The 25,050-nt window shown below is 36.9% G+C and overlaps 1 protein-coding gene across 1 annotated transcript in view; it reads left to right on the forward strand.

Annotated features, from left to right (window-relative positions):
- The window catches only part of LOC150091194 (integrin alpha-9-like), a 504,992-nt gene that overhangs the window by 186,479 nt on the left and 293,463 nt on the right, over positions 1-25,050 (forward strand). Inside the window, exon 8 of the mRNA XM_090389511.1 lies at positions 18,933-19,093. Coding sequence (XP_090245637.1) covers positions 18,933-19,093 — 161 coding nt within the window. The remainder of the gene's footprint in view (positions 1-18,932; positions 19,094-25,050) is intronic.

The following is a 25,050-nucleotide window of genomic DNA, read 5'->3' on the forward strand; positions in this document are numbered from 1 at the left end:
AAAGACAACTGCATATCAACAAGTTCTAACTCGGCAGCTGCTACTTCATTTTGATGGAAAATTTGTTCCAAGTTACCAATTTCAAAATTTCTGTAATTTATCGTTAATTCAATTTTTGGAGGTGCCCATTGAAGTATTATTCAAATCTTTCTTGGAATTGGTCACTAAGGTCTTTGACTACATTCATTACAAATGACGGGCACTCCCCAGCAGTTTCCTCCAGACATTTTTGAAGAGTAGGAAAATGAAACAAATTTCCTTTTAAAACTTGATTCTGAAACACCTGAAGTCATTTTCTCAAATGAAATAATCTTCTTATATAAAACTACAAAAAATTTATATTTTCTCTGAGCCTCAAATTTAACTCATTTAAACGGCTGAAGATGTCAACCCTGAATGAAAGTGTAATCTTGAAATCTTCTGGAGATTAGGTGCCTAATCTCCAGAAGATTTCATCTCCAGAATTAGATCTGGAGATGAAGTTTCTAATCAGATGATTAGAAACTTCATCTGGGTCAAAAATTTCATTAAAAAGATTTTCTTTATTGCTTTCTATTAGAAAAGCTTTAACTTCTTCAAACATCTCCCAAATTCTGGAGAGTGCTTTGCCACGACTGAGCCAACGAATCTCTGTATGGGTAATAAGATCAGAATGTGGTGCTTGAAGATCTTCCAGAAACATTTTTAGAAGTCACTTATATAGGGATTTACCAATAAAATGGTTGATGACTTTAACAATGACTTCAAGACATCCTATAATTTCTTTTTGATCTTTCATTCATGAACATAAGGCTTCAATATGAATCAAACAGTGATAATGCACAAAATTATCCTTTCTTCTCTATTAAGATAAGCAATAAGGCCTTTGTTTTTACCTCTCATGGAAGGTTCACCATCGGTAACAATTGTTACAAGTTTACTCAGATCAATTTTGTGCACTGTAAGAAATTTCATAAGTGCATCATATACATCTTTTCCAGTTGTATGACCAGTAAGCAGCAAAATAGCCAAAAAATCTTCTTCACAACTGCCATCATGTTGAATAAAATGAACAAAGCATATGAGTTGTGATATGCTCAAAACATCAGTCGACTCACTAAATTACCAGTGAAAAAATTACACAACTTTTGAGTCTACCTAATAATTCAATGAATATTATATCTGCCATTTTATGAACTCAATTTGAAACTATATCTGGAGGAATATTTTTGGCAGAGCTAATCAAGGTAGCTTTTTGTTTTTCTGGTAAGACACTAGCAAGCAAATGATGACACTACACAATTTTTTATTATTTCACCACTAGTGTAAGGCAATGAATTCTTTGCAATTATATTTGATAAACTAAATGAAACTTCATTCGCTAACACTTTACTACTATTAGCTTGACCTAAATTTAAAATATTTTTCTGTCTTTCAAGTTTCTTTTTTCCTTCTTGAAGTTCAGCTTCTCTAATATCACTAAATTTGGGAGAAGCTTCATGAAAATTCCTATGGCATGTTAGGTAATGTCTTTCACAATTCAACTTCCAATAGCCAGCCAAACATGCCTGACATAATAAACAAATTATACTAGTTTCAGTACTATTATCTATTACCAAATAATCATATTCCCAATAGAATTGAAATGCATACTTTTTAATTTTTTGTTTCTTTGCATTTGAAACATTTAGGCATAAATCAGATGACAGTGAAGGCAGTGCTAATGCATAATTTTTTTCCTCATCATGTTCATTTCGGTTTATTTTTAAAAAAACTTATCCATTTTGAAAGGGTTTAGTAACTTTAGATAAATCTGTTAAAATAAAATACATTTAAGCATTTGCACACAAAATCAAAAGATTTCTTATATACTTTCATCGCTTTCATCACCTTTAATAAATTCAGCACTATACAAGTACCTATTGCAGCAGCAGCAGCAGAATCCTGGTCAAACCTGTTAAAACCAGAAGTTGAGAATTGCACGAGGCAGTATCCTTGGTCTGTATTGACACTATGGCAACAATGGTTGTACTCTCAACAGAGTATTTTGTAAAAATTTTTCTTAATAAGTAAATGTCAAATTAACAGTGATTAATAAGAAAAAATTTTAAGAATACTGTCAAAACGTCAAACTTTGACCGTTTTTGAGATTAAAACCTCATGAAATATACAATTTTCCTCTAATCACTAACAAAAGAAAGAAAGGATTTTCTAGTAAAGATTGGCATGGACTTTTGTAGAATATCACAGAAAGTTGAGAAATAGAAAGCACCTTTTTTAAATACAAAGATTTATATATAAATTTTTTAGCTTAATTGAAGGTGATATTATTTCAAGTTGTAGATAACTTTTCATTAAATAGCATCAAGGATAAGGTAGATAATTCAGAATACCTAGAAGCAATGAAGAAATTGGTCTCCACATTACAAAATATTGGACTCAGGAGCAATATTATATCATACATTTTTGGCATGATTAAATTTGCAAAAGCCAGAACACCCGTTTTGTCCTATAGTATCTTACTGGCATTCATCTTTTGTAAATTTATCTTGCCAAAATCATTTCATTAGATTCAGCATTTGTGGTATGAACACCACTCTTACACATGAATTAATCAGTAAGATTAATTTGCACGATAATGATATTTAATTTGATATTATTTCGTTATATACTAATGTCAGTGTTGAACATACACAATAAAGTTAAGTGAATTATTCATAAAAGATAATACTTGTTAGGCATACCTGTTACCATGGACAGTATCTTAAAGTTAACTTCATTCTTCATCTGAGTTAAAATATCAGGTTCAATTCATGCATATATAAAAAAATATATGGTCTCCTTCCATACATCAGTTTATATCTAGCAGTCTATTACAAAAAATATTAAATTTGTTCTTCCATAATTATAGTTAATAATTATGGAAGAATAAAAGTTAATAATTATAAAAATAACTCTGAATACGGCATTCAGGATTTCAGTAACATAGTCCATGTAATCCAGTGTTAACCAGCATTATTGTAGATTATGGATCAACCAAAATGTCAAATACCAGAGCTTATACCATCAAGTTAGTTTTCCTATGAACTATTTAGTGCTGAACTCAGTCAACACATAATTTCTTTTCCCACTATACCTTAATCGATTCTGCTAAAATCCTCATAAGATTAAATTAAAATCATAAGTTATCAATGCCAAGCTTGAGTTATTGAAGGATTTTGGCAAAATTTGTCTCATAATGTTATTAATACTAAGCAATCAGCATACTTTTCATAGACATGTCAGGCTTTTTTCACTGGAGGGATCAGGAGATTTGAATTTCAAGTTTCTTCATGTATTTTTAATTTTCTATTCAACTCTTCAGTACAGTCAAGTGCTGAGTTTTGTAATGATGTAAGCTCTGCCAATTAATATATCAATTAATATTGACAACAGGGGATTAACGGAGTGGAGGAGGATTACAGAGGCTTGAATATTGCTTTTAAATAATTTATGTAGTATATTTTAGAGTTTATTTTGAAAAGGATTTTTTCTGTAATAGATTGATTTTTATAATATTATAAATATATATTTTTTGAAATTTCTTTTATTGATATTTAGTAAATTCTACAATGGTTGTTATAAGATCAGCCTTGAACACTTCGCCAGAGGGTATCATGACTCATATGGAAATAGCCGATGGCAATTTCCAGGTGAGTCATGATTTTATTCTATGCGGAACCTATGGAATATATTCCAAGGTTGACCTAGTGGATAATCATAGTTCACCCTGCGATTTGTTTCTTTGTCACAACTGAAATCCAAATAAATGTACTGATCTTAAGTTAAATTTTGGTGCATTGCTAGAACAATTTATCCCTGAAAAACTGGTACTTGTCGAGAATAATGTAACTAGGAGCTTGTCAGGGACTCAAGACTCTAGTAACCTACCAAGTGATGCATTCCTGATTTGGCTCCCAGAACAGAATAACCAAGTGCAAACTACTCTGCTTCGTGAGGACTTAGGTCTATTAGGAGACTCCATTGTCAGGGAAACAGGAAATATTTTTTGTAATAAGGATAGGTGGACTAGAACCAAAGTGTGTCTGGGGGGAGCAACTATTCTTGATGTCACCAGTACACTATCAGATTTTAAGGGGGATAAAGAGAATATTATTATTCATGTGGGGACGGGCTAATGACATTAAGCATACACGATTTGATGATTTGTTAGACAAAAATAGGACCATGCTGAAGAAATGCCGCAAATGTCTGCAATTCTGCCCAGGCATGATAGGAGGGATTATGTGCTGTGAAAGCCTTGTGCATTAACTCAAGACTTGAAGGATTCTGCAAGGCTTTTAGGGGGAAATTTCTATCAGCTTGGCCTGCACTTGTAAGTAGAAGGAATCTGTTTTGTAGAGATGGGATACATTTGAACAAAGATGGTGCAAGAATTTTTGCCAGTATTATTGAGGATACCTTAAAGTTTCAGGGATCTGCTAGTTTTGGGGTCAAGGGTAATGATAATGTATTTATATTATGAGATAAATGCATATAGATATGCATTTATCTGATAATATTGGTCAAACTAACACTTGCAAATACTTTAAAAGTTCTTGTTTATTACCGCAACAGAACATATTAGCCAAACGTTCTGAGGGCAGAAACATTTTAAATGAGTGGGTAGCTAATGCCAGGGAAACGAGCTTAACAATAATCAGCACCATACATGTAGTTTTTTTTTTTTTTTGATTTGGTAGTTGTTGGCGCATCGGCTTCTGTGGCCATATTGCACCTCCCAAGGTTTTTGCAGTACTTTGATCCAAGCCCGAGGCGGGAATCGAACCCGCGACCTTTGGATTGCCGGGCAGGTACTTTTACCCACTCGGCTAGCCCGGTCGGCCATACATGTAGTGCTGATTATTGTTAACTACCTAAAACACTATACATATAGTGTGTTAGGTAATTAACTATACAAGAACACTAAGTCTTAATTGTTTATACAGTAATGTCAAAAGTGCCATCAATAAAATGAGTGAATTTGAACTGCTGGTTAGGAGTTTATTTGGATTTCAACAAAGCCTTTGACTCAGTCCCACATTAGCATTTACTTTATAAGCTGGAACAGGTTGGAATCATAGGGAGAATCCTTAGATGGAAAGCAGATGACATAATAGGGCTTACGGAAACATGGTGCCACCCGGAGATAGGGGATGATGAGTTTCACTACGTCATGTATGATGTGTTTAGGAAGGATCGGGCAGGTGGTGGGGTCATGCTTCATATCAAAAGCAGCCTGATTGCAACAAAAGCTTTTCTGGATTCAGATGTTTCTCATGCTAGTATAGAATCTGTATGATGTGAGATAGTTGGAAGCAAAGGTATAACGAGTAATGAACCGGCCAGGTGATTGTGAAGATTATGCTGAGAGCCCCTAAATGCAAATAGAATGGGCAAGTAAGCTTCAATGTCTTATTATGGGTGATTTTAATTTGCCTCTAATTGATTGGATCAAATGGGAAGGAAACTCAATGTGGGGGACAAAATTTTAAATCATCTAGATGATTGCTATTTGTATCAACATGTCGGGGAAAGTACTAGAGAAAAGAATCTTCCAGACCTCATCATCACTCATGAACAAGATGACATAATAGGTTTGACAGTACAGGAACCAGTAGCAGGAAGTGATCACAGACTGCTATTGTGGACGATAAAGAGACAGGTAGCAATAGTTAAAGGAGTGGGTCATAATTTCAGAAATGAATGGGTCATAATTTCAGAAATGAATGGGTCATAATTTCAGAAAAGGAAATTATGATGTCTGAAGGTGCTACATGGCCTCTATTAACTGGGTAGACATTGCACAGAGAGCGAATACAATTGAATTAGGGAATACCTTTAAAACATTTGTCACAAAAGCCTTTAATGCATATATACCATTAAAAAATACTGTATGACAAAGATTCCAAGTTGGATGAATAAAAAAATTGCCATATTACTTGGGCAGAAAAAGATGTTACAGAAGGTAAATCATTTAGATTAAAGAAAAATTATGGGAGTGAAGTCAAAAAATATCTAATTAATGATATTCAAATTTCACATTATTATTTGAGCCTACAGGCAATAAGGCTCCTGCCTGGATTGATGGTATATATACCCTATAATCTTAAGGGAGGCAGCAAGTGAGTTTATTGAACCATTGAGGCTAATTATGAGAGCATCACTGGACTCAGGAGTGATTCCGTTGTATTGGAAAAGTGCCAGTGTATCTCCAATACATAAGGACAGTTCTAAGAGTGAAGTGGAAAATTACCACAAAGTTTTGTAAAGGGAAAATCATGTTTAACTAAACTGGTTAGCTATTTTGACTGGGTCACTCAAGAGCTGGATTTAGGGAATAATTTCGACATTGTTTATTTGGATTTCAACAAAGCCTTTGACTCAGTCCCACATTAGCATTTACTTTATAAGCTGGAACAGGTTGGAATCATAGGGAGAATCCTTAGATGGAAAGCAGAATGGCTTCAGGGCGGGAGGCAGAGCATTGTGATAAATGGTTATTCCTCAGATTCAGTTGATGTGAAAAGTGGGATTCCGCAAGGATCAATATTAGGACCACTGCTGTAATTGATTTTCATAAATGACATTGATGAATGAGTAGAGATAATGTAATGATTGGTAGAGTAGTTCACTGGCAAGAGCTTCTTCAGGGTGACCTAGATAGACTTCGGACATGGTCAGAAAAATGGCAGGTATGCTTTAATCCAGCAAAGTGTAAGGTATTATATTTGGGGAACAGTAATCCCAAAATAACTTGTAGACTTGGTGGAGTTGAACTAAAGGCAGTAGTGGAGGAAAGGGACTTGAGTGTTTTGATACAGTCAGACATGAAGTTCTCCAAGCATTGTAGGCAGGTTGCAAGGAAGGCCCATGGTGTCCTATCGATTATTTATTGAACATTTGCTAGTAGAGATAAAGACGTCATAATCCCAAGAAAGCAAGCTTATACAGCATCACCCAAAAAAAAAAAAAAAAAATCCCTTGCTATTTCACTGATCCATTCATTCCAAATGTTTGTCTAGTTCTGCCTTGAATTTATTTAAGCTATCAACTTCCTCAATAACAGATGGAAGTTTGTTTCAGCAATCAACTACCCGCTAGCTAAGGAAAACTTCTGCACATCTATTGTACAACTGTCTTTCCTCAGATTGAAACTATGTCCCCTCGGGTTTATAATCAGAGCAAAATGGAAGAATGCCATCAGCATTGAGCCTGCTCAATCCATTCAAGACCTTGTACACCTCAATCAGATCGCCTCACAGGTGCTCCCTAGTGTCCAGAAGCTGCAATTTGGAGAAGTTAAGCCTTTCTTCTTAAAAGCACGCCTTTGTTCGATTCACCAGTCTTGTTGCTCTTCTCTGTACTCATTCTAGCATATCTGCATCCTTCATAAAATGAGGCAGACCTGTACGCAGTAGTCAAGGTGTGGCCTGATCATTGCCTTATACAAGGGGATAATTTCTCAAAATTTCTGTATATCACCAACAAGACCCCATGACCTACTCTGGTAGTCTGTCTGCACTGCTCAGAAAACTTCATATCTGACTGCACAATTACCCCAGGTCTCTTTCATTCTCCACTACCTTCAGTGTAACACCACACAGCTGGTGTATTTCACTGGGTTTACTGCTACCCATATGCAGTACTTTGCATTTGTCAAAGTTAAACTTCAGTTGCCACTTCTCAACCCATCTACCCAACTTTTCCAGATCCTGTTGCAGCAGCATTCTGTCATTACTGTTATTAACAACCCTGCCATCCTTTGTATCATCTTCAAACTTTGACATTAAGCTTGATATACCTTTATCAATATCATTAATAAATATACAAAATAACAATCGGCCCAACACCAAACCCTGAAGGACACCACTAATAATGTTACTCCACGTAGAACAGTACCTATTGATTACCACTCTCTGTCTTCTCTCACTTGACCATTCTTTTATCCATAGTAGCAACTTGCCCTTAATGCCATACTGCTCCAATTTGTGTAGTATTCTTCCATGTGCAACAGTATCAAAAGCTTTCCTGAAATCCAAGTATATGATAACAAAATTATTTTTTGCATCCAGTTCGTTTGTGACCACATCATAGTATCCAATCAATTTGGTCAGACAAGACTTTCCCTTGACAAACCCATGCTGTGTTCGTTTGTGACCACATCATAGTATCCAATCAATTTGGTCAGACAAGACTTTCCCTTGACAAACCCATGCTGTGTCTGGATTATTGCTGCTATCTAAGTCTAGATGATCCTGCAATGCTTCTTTTACCTGTGACTCCATTATTTCCCCTGGAACAGAAGTCAAACTAACAGGTCTGTAATTACTCGTGTTACCAGTCTATATTTGGGAAGTTAAAATCCCCCATTATAAGACACTCTGATTTACTGGCCTAGTCTATTTCTCTGTATAATTGTTCATTATACTCATCAGAGTCATTAGGCCTATAACAAACTCTTACCCTCATTTTTGATTTCCCACTGGTTATGCCACACGAAACTGACTCAACATTGCACTTTCCATCTATGTCAACTGGATGCGCTTCCTTAGATTTTATGTGTTTCTTAACTAACAGCATAACCTCTCATCCGGCGCCTCCGTAGCCAGGTGGGTAGGAGCAGCAGTGCATAGCACACGCTTCTTGATTAGACCCTGGTTCAAGCCCTTGACCACTAAATACGGAGGATGCAGAAAGGTCAAGGAATGACTGCTGCATATCCCTGGAGCAATATGGTCTTTTCTTAGTTGCTAATGCTCCTAAAAACCAAATAACAAACAAACAACATAACCTCTCATCCCTTCCTATCCTGTCTATCCTTTCTCTACACACTGTACTCCCTAAATGCTAATTCTGCATCCCTTATATCTGAGTGGCACTACATCTGTGATATCCCAAGAATATCCCCCCCCCTTAGGCGCCTCCATAGCCAGGTGGGAAGGAGCAGCAGTGCGTAACACACGCTTCTTGATTAGACCGGGGTTCAAGCCCATCACCACCAAATACGGATAATGCGGAAAGGTCAGGGAATGAACACCGCATATTCCCGGAGCAATATGGCCTTAGTTGCTAATGCTCCTAAAAACCAAATAACAATAACCCCCCCCGGATGTCTTAACCCGCAAATTCATCAAATTTGTTTACTATACTCCTAGCATTGGTGTACATGCAAGTATACATGCACCTGTTCTTACTCTTGTTACTCTAACATAGCCCATGTATTTACTTGTTTCATAATCCCCAGCACTTCCTGAAATCCCCACCACTGCCTTTCTGGGCTGCTGCTCATTCCAATAGATGCAGTGCAAGAATCATTTCCACCTCTGCCTGCGTCTACTGTTAATCTATCAGTCTGTGATTCTCCCCAAGCTAGCAGTTTTTGACTCACCTAACTTTGCTTCGATAGCCTCAGCAAATATTCTTGCACCCCTTCTATTTAAGTGTGTCCCATCCCAGTAGAAGCAACCTTTCCTGTTAACAAACTACGCTGAGAAAAAATGAGTCTTGCACAGTCTCTCCAGGGCCGAATTGATTAACAAGGCTTTCAGCATAATGTACTCTCTCCATCGTGTCTGGGCAGGATTGGAGACACTTTCAAATTTAACCCTAACTCACAACTTTTTTTCAGCATTGACCTGTACCTGCTTAGTAAATCCACAGATCTCCTACATTTAATATCATTAGTGCCAAATGGTACAATGTTATCAACCTTTGTGCCCTTAAAAGATGATATCTGCTCTACAATGTCATCAACTTTTGCCCCTGGCAGACATACCCTGGTCCTATTCCACCTATCCTTTTTGCACAATATATTTCCCATTTCCCTGAAAATTGAGTCACCATCATTAACTAGCTCCTGTGTGACCAGTGCATTCTGCCCTGAAGGTTGCTGCTGTGTTGCCTGGTGCTAAGAGTGTGCTCTGGCATTGAGTTGGGCCACTGAGAACTTGATGTGGCCCCATTTTAATTGCTTCGAGGGCATCCACCCAACTCTTCAAGCTGTCATAGATACCCATTAGAACGCTGAGTTGGCAACTAATTTCTTCAAATTCTCTGCACGTAGCATGCACAAAGACATCCTCCATGGGTAGATCATGTTGTATTCAAATTTTGCACATTTTTATTAGCCTGTGATGTGTTGGAGAATCATCCCCTACAGTTCTCCTGTGAAACACAGCACTTTCTCTACTTTACACAAGTTGCTTTGCTGCTCTAGTCTGGGGCATGATTTCCATTTAAATGCACTTTAGTTAACAATAAAAATTAAAAGGATTTATAAATTTAATTGATTAATTGCCAATACTATGCTAAGCTAACAGATTCCTACGTATTGCGCTGTCTGGTTTTACCTTATGCCTTTTGCTATCAAGTTTGAGATATACATAAAGTTAGCATCTGTGTTATTAATGAATAACTATTCAGTTTGATAAAAATTCCCATCAAAAAGAAAAACAAAATTACAGCATAGAAGTAGGTGAAATTTTTAACATTACAGGGTACTGTAAATTTTCGATTTTTTACATTTCGAAACAATAACTTTAATCACAAAATTGATTAACAATATAAATTAAAAGGATTTATAAATTGAATTGATCAATTATGAATACTATACTAAGCTTACAGATTTCTACTACAGTGCTATGTATTATGCTGTCTAGTTTTACATTATGCCTTACGCTGTCAAGTTCGAGATATACATAATGCTATTCTGTATCGATACTACTCAATGGCGGCAAGTTGCAAACTAAGTAATAACACACAAAATTTCTAAGTTCAAAATAAAATAAAATAAAATTCTCTTAATATTCGTGTAAATCAACATGAAGCCTCAGTTCGTGCTACTCGTTCAGCAGCATCAGAATTAGCCTTTCATGCCATTAACGAAAAACACACTTTTTTATTTAACAAGGCCAAAATACTTAATGTTCAACGTAATTATATGCAACTATTAATTGCAGAAACCGTTGAAATTAAATTACATGAGAATTCTGTTAATGTTCGGCAGCCATATTTGATCTCCGATGCGTGGACCTTTACGGGCATGCGCGAAGACAAATAATCACTATTTAAGTTTCAGGTTTAACCCGATTCGGTAATTTTCATTCCTGTGATCACGACATACGGTCGAAAAGCGTTGTTAGCGTCAGGAAGGAAAATCGTTTTGAATATTTTTAATTACATTAATTTGATTTTTAATTGTTTTTTCCTGTGATCACGACATACGGTCGAAAAGCGTTGTTAGCTTCAGGAAGGAAAATCGTTTTGAATATTTTTAATTACATTAATTTGATTTTTAATTGTTTTAAATTGATTTCGATTGTGTTAAATTGATTATTTAATTATTTATATTTTACTCTAATGTACCGGTAAGTTGTCGATTTTTTCGTTTTTTCCGTTTTAATTTCTGGAGGGTATCATACGGAAGTGTTCTACATAATATATTGAGGTAAACTCCTCTTATTATTTTACTACTTAACTAGGAATATAAAGCTACTTCTAGAAAATAAATTAATACGCCAATTAGTCAATAAAATGGTAAAAATTTAAGAAAAACTTCTCTATTAGCTGGAACCATAAAAACTCCGGCCACACTGAGCTAATCTCGTTCCCAAATCTCAATATATAAGGGTATTATTAGACCATACTTGGAATACTGTGTTCATGTGTGATGATCGCACTTAAAAAAAGACATAGAGCTTTGCCTGGTGAGATTGGGAAAAGGTCGTCCTTATGAATTAAGATTTTGAATATGTGGGCTGCAGAGCTTGGAAACTAGGCACCTTAGAGGAGACTTGATTGAGGTGTTTAAGGCTCTGAAAGGCATAAGTAAAATGAATGAGAATGAAATTTTCATTGTTATAAATCAGGGGTGGCCAAATTAATTTGTGATGCAATCTACTTTTTTTCTTCAAAATGTGCTGCGATGTACCATCTCAAGAATTTCATTGCACATGGTTAAAAAAGTTAATCAACATATATTGAAAAATGCTGTTTATAAATTTTAAAATTCAGTACAATTCAGAATTCTTATTTTAAATTCATATGTATTTAAAATTTTAATTTATGCAAATTATTTGTGTCTTCCTGTCATCTGCCAAGCTTTCAAAATCTGTGATATACTGTGATAAGGCCAACCATAAAGAATCTTCAGTATGCAAGTCCGTAAGAGTAGAGCGATTCTTCGTCTTTGTTTGTTTGAAATACGAAAAGGCCGATGGAACCAAAACAGGAATTTAAAAGTTCACTGTATTTTTGACATAAGTGTACTTTTCTCGGCCAACATATCATCAAAAGTCTTCTTTTGATGATCTGGCTTTTAGGAAGATATCGTTTCGCAATGTAATAATTTCATTTTTTCAAGTAATATTTTCTCCATGTGAAAAATCTCAGATTTTTTCTGCAATTTGTTTCATATCTAAGTCGACATTAAATGGATAAGAAATATATTGAACAATGTCAATTGTTTTAAAATCACCAAATCTGGTTTAAAAATCATCCACAACTTTCTTAATTTCAGAAACATATTTCACACTAATAAATTCAAAAACGGGATATTTTTGCAGATGATCTTGCATATTTGCAAAATGATCGAATTTTTTTTTCTTTGAGATCCTTGGCCATTGCCAAAAATTTATATTTATATGCAGAAATGCTACTAATCATGTCACCCGCACTTTTATTTTTTCCTTGTAATTCCAAATTCAGATCACTTAATTTACTGGTAAAATCTGCCAAAATAGCCAAATCACACAACCACTCCACATCTTGTAGCTGCTGATAATCATCTCCCCTTTGATCAACAAATTTTTTTTTATTTCATTCAGCAAATTCACATCTTTATGTAAAATCAGATCTGGTTCTTTTTCATCGAGTTGCATTTTGAAAAGTCTCCTTTGAAGAGATTGTCCTCTGATGGAATTCACGATTTTGAAAGCTATGTCCATAACATTTTTAGTATTTAATCTTTTGCTGGCTAACACTTGTTGGTGGATGATACAGTGGTAGCTCAAAAAATCTGGGAATTCATCATCCTTTTGGCACAATGTGATGAATCCATTAAGATGCCCCGTCGTTGCTTTGGCTCCATATATTGTTATTGATATGAGCTTAATAGTTTTTTTTTTTTTTTTTCAATAAAATTTTTGAATGAGTTAAAAATATAAAGGCCTCTAGTTCTTTCTTTTAATGAAACCATACCCAGCAGTTGTTCTCTAGTGGTAGAATCGTCGAAAACCATATGAATAAAAACAAGCTGTATCACTGACACCTGTAGATTCATTCAGTTGTAAAGAAAAGGACACAATTAGCAACGAGCACGCAATTAACCTTAGGGGCTCACATCTGGTGAGTATGGGCTTGGCACATCCAGGGTCCTGAGCTGGATATCATCATTCTATTCTTTCTTGGTGATTCCCTTCGACTTTTGACTCTCTCTCTCTCAGTCAGGGTAACTCGGGAATTTTTTTTTTTGGCTGGTGCAGCATAAGCCTCAGTCTTCATTGCACCATATAGCTAATAATAATAATAATTGTTCGCTCACATTTTTACGCCACATTGCAATATTTCGAGATAACTTCAGATCTTTAAGAGTACTTTTAATTTCATTTTTGTTCTTAAAATTTTCAAAAAGAGAATCTCTTATTTCTAAAAATGCGTCTTTGATGAATTGACCATCAGAAAATGGTTTGCATTTTTTTTGCAAGAAGATGACTCATTTTAAATGACGTTACAGTTTCTGCTTTGGATTGTAAGTTAGGTGTCACGAAAAAAATTTTGTTGTGCGAATAATCTGGAATTAAGTTCTTTTTTATATTTTCTAAGGTCACTCTTAGGCCGAAAATCCAATTGGTATTTACCATGGAGTGCGTTGAAGTCTTTCTAAATTTCCTTTTTCTGGTATAGCGTTCCACGGAAGCATTGCAAATTAAACAACAGCATTTTTATTTTATCATTACAAAAAAAAGTATTCTAGTTTCCACTCTTGATGAAAATGATACATTTTACTCTTTTTCGTAGTATTCATTTTAAGTCAAATATTATTAAAGTAACATATAAGTACTGTCCAGTTATTAATATTGAGTAAGCTAAATAAGAGTTCGACACATACACTATGTTCTCTACAAGGTAATTGCTTGAATTTTCAGGTAATTCAATAGATTTGTAATAATAATATTTGTATTATTATGCAACAATAACATTTAGATTTTAACTAATCTATTTTTTATATAAATTTAAAATTTGTCATGATTGACCGAAATTAATGCCGTAATCGACTGGTAGATCGCAATCAACTTGTTGGCCACCCCTGTTATAAATGATTCTAGAACTAGCGGCCCTAAATTCAAGTTACGGGGGATATGTTTAGTCTGGATTGCAGAAAGTTTTATTTTAGCCAGCAAGTTATAAATTACTGGATAAGTTACCAACATGGGTGGTAGAGGCAGACAGTTTGAGAAAATTCAAAGGTCAGCTGGATAATTACTTACTGAAGGAGGGGAATGCATAGGTTGTCTATTTCCTTTTCTTTTATTAGTTATTTATTTTTTTTATTTATTTATTTTTTTCGGCTGGTGCAGCATAAGCCATAGGCTTCCCTTCACCATGTAGCCTTTACTAATTCATATTGATGTTATATTAAATTCTGCTTCTACATCAAGAGTATAAGACACACACACACACACTCTCTTCCATCATGCAGTATGATTGATGATTTTTGAGGTTATGATGAATGTCGTGGCGAGATCCAATATTCCTTACATTTCGAGGGTACAGCTCTAAAACGGTGTTCGCAGGCCGGCCGCTAGATAGTACACCGGACCAAACCTATTGGTAACTCTCTAGGAGGCTTCCGGATCAGCTAGTGTATAATCTTGCTGGAGGGAGGGAGTGACTGGAGGGAGTCCGAGTAGTGTGTATGCGGGGAGCATTATCGAGGCCACGTTATATCAAGGATCTGGGTATATTCTTACCACATGTACGCCATATCCAAAAATTTCATTACTTCATACAGCATGTCCCACCCACTTTTCTTACTATTGAATACACCATGAATTGTCAAAATAATAGAGCAAGCTTATCTGCGAAAAGATCTAAACCTCCCAAGGACTTCCTAATTCATTTCACAAATATACGTGGTCTCAATTCCAATCTCAACGATGTCCATTTCCACTTGCAGTCTTCCAAACCCCATGTACTTTTTCTGACTGAATCTCAGTTATCAGTTGATTCAACTACTGCTCATCTCAGATGGCCAAATTATTTGCTGTATGATTCCTTTCACCTCAAAGGTGGTACTTGTGCATATGTCCGTTCTGATATTCCCTGTCAGAGACTTGGCAATTTGGAATCTCCTCTCTTTGATCTTCTCTGGCTTAAAATTTCTCTACCTCATTGTGTAAAATTCATCTGTTGTCTCTACCGTTCTCCCAACTCCACTAATCACTTGGAGCTCTTTGACTTCCTCTCTTTGCAACTTGACTTTCTCCAGTCCAACTTTCCTAACAGTGAGGTAATTTTCCTTGGTGATTTTAACGTTCACAACTCCAGCTAGCTTCCGTTTTCTAGTCACACCGACCCAGCAGGTCGAGATGCTGAGGCTTTTGCAATTACTAATGACCTAGCATAGATTGTTCATTTACCTACAAGAATACCGGACAATCCTAATCATACAGCCAATACTCTTGATCTTTTTCTCACAAACAACCCTTCTAAGTACAAGGTTGAAGTGAGAGGTCCTTTAGGCACTTCAGATCACAACTTGGTGATTGTCTCTTCTCCAATGGAACCTTTATCTCATGGCTATTCCCAACCTCGTATTGTTTGGCATTACAAGAATGCAAAATGGGATGACCTGCGAGACTTCTTTTCTTCTTTTCCTTGGTCTGATTACTGTTTCAAAACTTCTGATGTCAACGTTTGCTCAGATAGAGTCAGTGAAATTATTCTTGTAGGAATGGAATCCTTTATCCCACGCTCCACTTTAAAATCTCGTCCTTTATCTAAACCTTGGTTTTCCAATAAATGTGCTAAAGCTGTCCAAGAGAAGAACGTTGCATATCGTAATTGGCTTGTTTCTAATTCTTCAGTTTCATTTTCTGCTTCCACCAAAGCTCGCAACAATTGTAAAGCAGTTATTAATCAGTCCAAACTAGAGTTTGAACAGGCTAAGAGTAGAAAACTTGCTTCTTGCCCTAATGGTAGCCGAGCATTCTGGTCTCTTGCCAAAGCTATTGGCCGCAACTTTTGCTCCCACCTCTGTCCAGATGGTTCTGTTGTCACTTCAGCCAAGGATAAAGCTGACCTGCTAGCATCCCATTTTTCTTCCAGCTCATGTATTAATGACCTTGGTAAAACACCTCCCACCATTCCTAACACGCTCCATTCAATGCCTCCTGTGGTCTTCCGTCAAAAGGATATCAGAAGGATTTTGATGAATCTTGATGCTAAGAAAGCTCCAGGTCCTGATGGTATTTCTCCACTTGTTCTCAAAATCTGTGCTCCTGAACTTACTCCTATTCTTTGCCGCCTTTTTTCACTTTCTTATTCCAAAGGTGTTTTTCCTTCTGCTTGGAAATTTGCTCATATCCAGCCAGTTCCTAAAAAGGGTGACAAATCCCTCCCATCCAATTATCGTCCCATTGCAATTACTTCTACTCTTTCTAAAGTAATGGAGAAATCAATTAACCGCCAACTCTTAAACTACCTAGAAACCTTCCGTCTGATCAACGATCGCCAGTATGGATTCCGTCGGTGTCTATCCACTGGTGATATTCTGGCTTATGTTACCCATTTATGGACTTCTTCAATGGAAAGGTTCGGTGAAACACAAGCAGTTGCTCTTGACATCTCAAAGGCTTTCGATCGTGTTTGGCATAAAGGTCTTCTAAACAAGCTTCCATCTAATGGTTTGCCAACTGTTTTTAGTAATTGGTTATCCAGTTTTCTCTCTGATCGCTCACTGAGGGTGATGGTAGATGGCTCTCTGTCTTCTAACTTCTCCACTAATGCCGGTGTCCCCCAAGGTTCAGTTCTTTCCCCCACTCTTTTCCTCTTGTATATCAATGACCTTCTTCCATTGACTGGAAATCCTATCCATAGTTTTGCCGATGATAGCACATTGCATTCAACTTTCCATTTTGAGAAACCTTGCCCTGCTCAATCAGCTTCAACTTCTCGAAAATCTGCTACCAATTCCTTAAATGCCGATCTTCAGATAATTCTCCAGTGGGGCAAAGACAACTTAGTTGATTTCAACCCTTCTAAAACTCAGTCTTGTCTTATATCTCGCAAAAAGGATTCTTCTGCTCCTATGCTTATCTTTAGTGACACTCCAATTTCTAGGCAAAAGGATATATCTCTTTTGGGGATTACCCTGACTTCTAATCTCTCTTGGCACAAGCACATTACAAATATTGCTTCCTCTGCATCTAAAAAACTTGGTTTTCTCTTTCGCTCTCGGCGTTACTTTTCTTCCAAACAGCTGCTCACTCTGTATAAATCGCAAATCCGCCCTGCCATGGAATATTGTTCCCACATTTGGGGCGCTGCCCCCAAAACCTCTCTCAGGCTTCTTGATTCTATTCAGAAGAGGGCAGTTAGGTTAATTAATGATTCATCTCTAACAGAGTCTCTCCACTCGCTTTCTCATAGACGTACTGTTTCTGCTGCATGCCTCTTCTACAGATATTTCCATGGGCACTGTTCTTCTGAATTGGCTTCTATAATTCCCGCTCTCTCTTTCAAAACAGTCCGAACACATGCTGCCACCAGCCAACATCCATTTACTGTCCAACTTCAAACCCACAGAACCAACTTTTCATCTTCCTCATTTATTCATTCAACTGCCGTTTTCTGGAACAACCTTCCTTCATACGTATTTCCTGAAAACTACAATCTACAGAAGTTCAAGTCCAATATCAACAAATATCTTCTTTCGTCTTCTCAACCTCCAACCCAAGCACGGTACTAAGTACTATAGGTTCTAATACCTCTCGTGTTTGGGGTTCTCATAAAAAAACACACACACACACACACACACACACACACACACACACACACACACACACACACACACACACACACACACACACACACACACACACATATATATAGTAGTAATATAGAACTATTAAGAAGGGAAAAAAGCAAAGGTTATAGTATGTCTAATACTCCAAAACGCACAGTGCAGCAGAAAAGGAAGCAAAAGTATATAAATAATGTGAGGTTTGTAAAATAGATAAAGGGTCTGTGAAAATGGAAATTAAAAGTACACATGGTGCCTGAACTAAGAGAAGTTTAAGGGATAGTCAAAAGTGGAAGTATTGTAGTGGTTAAACAGGTGAAAGAAGAAATGAATTGGGACTGAGGAAGCAAAAAAATAAAATAAAATAATAATAATAAATAACAAATATTTATTATTTGTTATTTATTATTATTATGTATCATTTTTTCATCTACTATATTCAGATATAGGAGGGCAATTTTAGCAAGAGGTCGAATCAGGGGATGGTAAATATGCAAAATCTGAATACAGTAGATGAAAAATGATACATAAGTCAGGAAATTCATCAGGGGACTACTCCTGACCATGTATCAGGCACTGCATTTCCAAACTTGTCTGTAGTATTAGAAAAAAGGGAGGAAGCAAATATGTGTCCTTTATCGTAATACTAGTAGACAAGGTTGTCCTTATGCAGGGTAAAAATAAAGTTAATAATGTAAATTAAAATAAATACAAATTTGCAAAAGTGTAATGTGAAATGTAATACAAGTGTGGAAGGAGTGAAAGCTTATTAAATTAATGTGGTAGAAAATTAAAATTCAGATATATATATATATATATATGCATATATTTATATATTTACTTTACTATTATAGAAATTCACTAGATATTAAAATAAAATTTCTTATAGATGTGTCAGTAGTCCTTGAGGTTGATTCCATTAAATTGAGGAATATAAATACTCCAAGAGGATATTTTTTCAATAAAAATACTCCTGTCTTCTCTCTTCAGAAAAAAATGACATTAGAAACAGATAAAGAAAGTTGTTTGTCTTATTTAACTTATATTCATGTAAGTATTCTGTTTTTTCTATATAGATGATGTGTTATTGTAGAGAATACCTTAATAAGCAAGGTAGTTATCCTTCAGCATTGATGGCTGTGATTCTTGTTGATGGGGGCGCCTCCGTAGCCAGGTGGGCAGGAGCAGCAGTGCGTAGCACACGCTTCTTGATTAGACCGGGGGTTCGAGCCCGTGACCACCAAATAACAGAGAATGTGGAAAGGTCAGGGAATGACCACTGCATATCCCGGAGCAATATAGCCTTAGTTGCTAATGCTCCAAATAACAAACAAACAAACAAGCCATGATTCTTGTTGACAGTGATTAATATAAGTGGGCATAAATATTTCCGGTAATGCTAAGCCCTTTACAGGTTTTATAAGTTTTCCATATTCATTAATTTAGTGTTGTCACTTTTTTAATTTTCCAAGTTATCCCATAGCTTTCGGTTAGATTAAAATTTAGGAAGTATGCTTACCAAAGAAGATGACATATATTCAGAGTGGGCTAAAAATCATCTTCATGCAGTGCTTGCCTAGTATATAACAATGCTATTGTTCTTGAACCCATCATCTATCTGCAACATCAGAACCTATCTCCAAATCATTAGTTCAGGATGTACCCGATCCACAGCAGTACTTGGGTGCATCCAAGTAATGCTGCAGATCAGGTAAAACATTTGTTCATACTGGATGGTCAGTATGAACAAATGTGTGCATGATAAAATCTCCATACAATGCTTTATGTAGCTTCCTCTATCAGTGGTAATCCTTTATGTAGCTTCCTTTATCAGTGGTAATCCTTTATGTAGCTTCCTCTATCAGTGGTAATCCTTTATGTAGCTTCCTCTATCAGTGGTTTAACTGTGCTACTAATTTACAACTATCAATGTTATATTTATGCCATCACCTCAGTCTCTGGAACAACGTGCTATTCCAGTAATACTTGAGGCCAGATTTTTGGGGCTTGTGTTTGATAAAAAGATAACTTTTCTTCAGCATATACAGTGAAACTTCTCCTAACGGACACCTCTCTTTAACAGACATCTTCAAATTCCCCAACTCTTCTCTATTGGTTTTAACGTGTTTTCAGCTTCTGTCTAGCGGACATTCTCTGTAACGGACGTGGACAGGCAATCTGCAGTGTTTCGTTTAGATTAGCACTTAATTTGATCTCCCCATAATGGACAGCGGGCGAGCTCACGGCCCTTTTTCTAGGAACATTTCTTCCACATATTGCCTCAATCGTGTGTTTATTTTCTATTTCCGATTCTCTGCATTTTATCAAGGTTTACGTCGCGGTTCTAAACCTTTTTTCAAGAATTTTGAGGCACGTGTAAAACTTCTGATGAATTCGGTGTGTGCAGAGGGGGGGGGGATTTGGTCGGCCTTTCATCTTTTGAGTTTCAGTTTTCAGTTTTGTTCAGTGTCATGTGAAGTGCATAATGTCTTCTCGTAAACATTTAACTTTAAAAGATAAAGTCGAACTCATTAATGCGTATGATCGGCAAAAAAATAGTGTTCGCAATCTCGCTGCAAAATTCAAAATCGGGAAGGCGCAGGTAAGCGACATCCTAAAGAAAAAAAATGAACTGCTCAAACAATTTTGGCAACATGGAAATGATCAGGTTCAAAAATCATTCCCGAAAACTGTTGGACTTCAAATTGACAATGTTACGTATGAGTGGTTTTGTCGCGCACGTGCTAAAAAAATTCCCATTAATGGGCCTATTATTAGGGAAAAGGTTTTGGAGGTTGCGAAATCTATGGGAGTAAATGAGTTCAAAGCTTCTGTGGGATGGCTAGACAAGTTCAAAACTCGGCATAAAATTTCTTGGAAAACCGTGTAAGTGGTGAAGGTGGATCTGTTGATACTGGGGTTGTAACAGAGTGGACTATCAAATTGGAAGATTTATGTCTTGATTTTGAATCTAAGGATATTTACAACTGTGAAGAAACAGGGTTGTTTTTTAAAGCTCTTCCTGAAAAAACAAAGAGTCTAAAAAACGAAAAGTGCCAGGGCGGAAAAATTTCTAAGGAACGCTTGACTGTACTATTGTGTACAAATATGCTGGGAGACTTTGAACAACCTGTTGTTATAGGAAAACCACAAAATCCTCGTTGTTTCAAGGGCATAAAGTTGAATCTTTTGAATGTTGACTGGAAGTCTAATGAAAAAGCGTGGATGACACGAGATATCATGAGCGAATGGATAAGTCACTTTAACCAAAACGTGATTTGTCAAAACAGAAAAATTATTCTTTTCATGGATAATGCTGCATCTCACCTGCACATTGAATTGTCCAACATTCAAATCGTTTTTCTGCCACCAAACATATCTGCAGAGTGTCAGCCCTTGGATCAAGGGATAATAAAAAATTTTAAACTTCACTACAGAAAACGTGTTTTAAGACATCTCATTGAAACACGAACGATGTAACATGTTCGAGTGACCTTGCAAAGAAACTCAGCATCCTAGATGCGATTCAGTGGATTTCCTCTTCAGTAAATGCAATTAGAAAACAAACTGTCGTGAACTGTTTTGTAAAGTCTGGCTTCTCAAACGCAAAAATTGAAGTTGTGAACAGCAATGTGGAGCACCAAGAAGAACAGGAACTTCAACATCTATTGATAATGTACGATACTTCTGCTACAAGTGACCCTGGCTACAAAGATATAGACTTGAACCTCACTACAGAAGATGGTGCTCTAGATATCAATGACATTATCACTGATATTTTTCAAGAAGTTCCTCATGAGGATGAAGAATTTGAAATTTGAATTTGAATTTGAAAGTGTCTGCAATTCTGCCCAGACACGATAGGAGAGAGTATATGATGAGAGCCTTGTCAATCAATTCGGCCCTGGAAAGATTGTGCAAGGCTCAAGGGGTAGAATTTTTTTCAGCCTGGACTGTACTTGTTAACAGGAGGGATTGCTTCTACAGGGATGGGATACACTTAAATAGAAAGGGTGCAAGAATATTTGCTGATGCTATCGAGGCAGTGTTAGGTGGGTCGGAAAACTGCTAGCTTGGGGGGATACAAAGAAAATAGATTAACAGTAGCCACTGGCAGAGGTGAAAGAGATTCTTGCACTGCTTCTATTGGAATGAGCAGAAGCCTGAAAAACAAGATTCAGGATATTTCAGAGACTGCTGGGAGTCATTGCGGTACAAGTAAACACATAGGTTGTGTTAGGGTAGCTAAGAATAGAAATAGGTGCATGTATACTTGCTTGTACACCAATGCTAGGAGTTTAGTAAATAAATTTGATGAATTTGAGGTATTGCTCAAAACATCAAAGGCAGATATTGTTGGAATATCAGAGACTTGGTGTCACACAGATATAAGGAATGCAGAACTGGAATTTGGGGAGTACAACGTCTACAGAAAAGATAAACTGGATAGGAAGGGAGGAGGGGTTATGCTATTAGTTAAGAAATACATAAAATCCAAGGAAGTGAAGCCAGTGGACATCGCTGGACAGTGCAGTGTTGAGTCAGTTTGGTGTGACATAAGCATTGGGAGATCAAAATTGAGAGTAGGAGTGTGCTATAGGCCTAATGACTCTGATGAGTATAATAAGAAACTGTACAGGGAAATAGAGTGGGCCAGTAAATCAGAGTGTCTTATAATGGGAGATTTTAATTTCCCAGATATTGACTGGAATTTGTGGGCTGGTCACTCACACACTAGCAAGGCTTTTGTGGATTTATTGGATGATTGTTTTCTACATCAGCATGTTCGGGAGGCAACTAGAGGGAGGAATACTCTTGATTTGATTATCAGCAGTGATTCTTCATGCATTAAGAATCTGCAGATAAATGAACCACTAGGTGGCAGTGATCACAGTGTGCTGAAGTGGGATTTACTCAAAGAGGTAACTACCATTAGGGGTAAAGGGAAGGGTTATTGCTTTCGTAAAGGCGACTACGATGGACTGAGACAGTATTTAAATTCTATACAGTGGGACCAACTGATGATGTTACCAACAGTAAATGCAAAATGGGAAGCATTCAAAGAACTTATCTTGGAAGCTACTAGACTTTACATACCAACTAAGAAATATTGTTCACGGTTTAGGCCTAAATGGATGTCAGATGAACTGATGAGGCATATGGCAGAGAAGAAACATGCATGGGATACATACAAATTAACACATGACACAGAAGCCTATGATAGATACAAGTTGATCTGTAACCAAGTTATAAAGGAGGTTAGGCAGGCGAAGGCAGATTACGAGAAATCTTTGGCAAGGGATGCAAAAAAAAACAGCAAAGAGTTCTTTACTTATGTAAACTCTAGAAGGAAGGGGATGAATCAGATTGGTTCACTTGATATCGATGGGTCAACTGTTGATGATCCTGCTCAGGTAGCTAACAAACTAAATGAATATTTTGCATCGACATTCACACATGAGGAGTTATTTATCGAGGGGAATGCCAGAGGTGTATTCAACTCTAGCAGTAAGCTAGAGAATCTTGTAATAACTGAGAGTAAAGTGGAGGAGAAATTGTTGAAGATAAACACAAGAAAGGCACCTGGGGTGGATGGGATCTATCCAGTTATATTAAAGGAGGCAGCAAAGGAAGTAAGCAAACCCTTAGCTATAATTATGAGAGCTTCCTTGGACTCAGGGGAGGTACCCATAGACTGGAGATGTGCAAATGTGACCCCAATTCACAAAGGAGGATCAAAAGCTGACACAAGCAATTATAGACCTGTGAGTTTAAGTTCTGTTCCAGGAAAATTAATGGAGGCACTAGTTAAAGAAGCACTGCAGGATCATTTAGACAAGACTTCAGTTATAGCTCGGACACAGCATGGTTTTGTTAATGGGAAGTCTTGCCTGACCAATTTGATTGGATACTATGATGCAGTCACAAAGGAACTGGATGCAGGGAATAACTTTGATATTATATACTTGGATCTTAGAAAGGCTTTTGATACTGTTGCACATGGAAGACTGCTGCACAAATTGGAGCAGTGTAACATTGGAGGCAAATTGCTGCTGTGGGTAAAGGGGTGGCTGAGGGGGAGAATACAGAGAGTGGTAATCAATGGACACTGCTCGTCGTGGACTAATGTTATTAGTGGAGTCCCTCAGGGCTCAGTGTTGGGTCCATTATTGTTTTCTGTATTCATAAATGATATTGATGATGGTATATCAAGCTTAATGTCGAAGTTTGTAGACGATACAAAGGTAGGCAGGGTTGTCAAGGACACTACTGACACTATGCTGCTGCAACAGGATCTGGAAAGGTTGAGCAGATGGGCTGAGAGGTGGCAAATGAAGTTTAACATTGACAAATGTAAAGTACTACACATGGGAAACAGCAAACCCAGAGCAACGTATCAACTCTGTGGTATTACACTGACAGTGGTAGAGAATGAAAGGGACCTGGGGGTGGTTGTGCAGGCAGATATGAAGTTCTCTGAGCAGTGCAGACGGGCTGCAAGAGTAGCTCATGGTGTATTGTCAATGATATATAGGAATTTTTCTAGCAGGGATAAGGAGGTGATTATTCCCTTGTATAAAGCAATGGTCAGGCCACACCTAGAGTACTGTATACAGGCCTGGAGGCCTCATTTCAAGAAGGATGTAGAGCTGCTGGAACGAGTACAGAGAAGGGCAACAAGATTAGTGAATGGAACAAAGGGGATGCTCTTACGAAGAAAGGCTTAAGATTTGCAAATTACAGTGTCTGGAGACTAGGCACCAGCGAGGTGATCTGATAGAGGTGTATAAAGCATTGAATGGTTTGAGCATGCTCAATGCTGATGGGATTCTTCCTCTCGCTAAGAATAATCACCTGAGAGGGCATAAATTCAAATTGAGGAAAGACAGATGTAGGATAGACGTGCGGAAATTTGCCTTTAGCCAGCGAGTGGTTGGTTGGTGGAACAGACTTCCATCCCTTGTCGTGGAAGTTGATAGCCTAAATAAGTTTAAGGCTCAGCTGGA

The sequence above is a fragment of the Mastigoproctus giganteus genome, chromosome 1, assembly GCF_048544385.1.
Source record: "Mastigoproctus giganteus isolate SK-2022 chromosome 1, ASM4854438v1, whole genome shotgun sequence".
Classification (NCBI taxonomy): Eukaryota; Metazoa; Arthropoda; class Arachnida; order Uropygi; family Thelyphonidae; genus Mastigoproctus; species Mastigoproctus giganteus.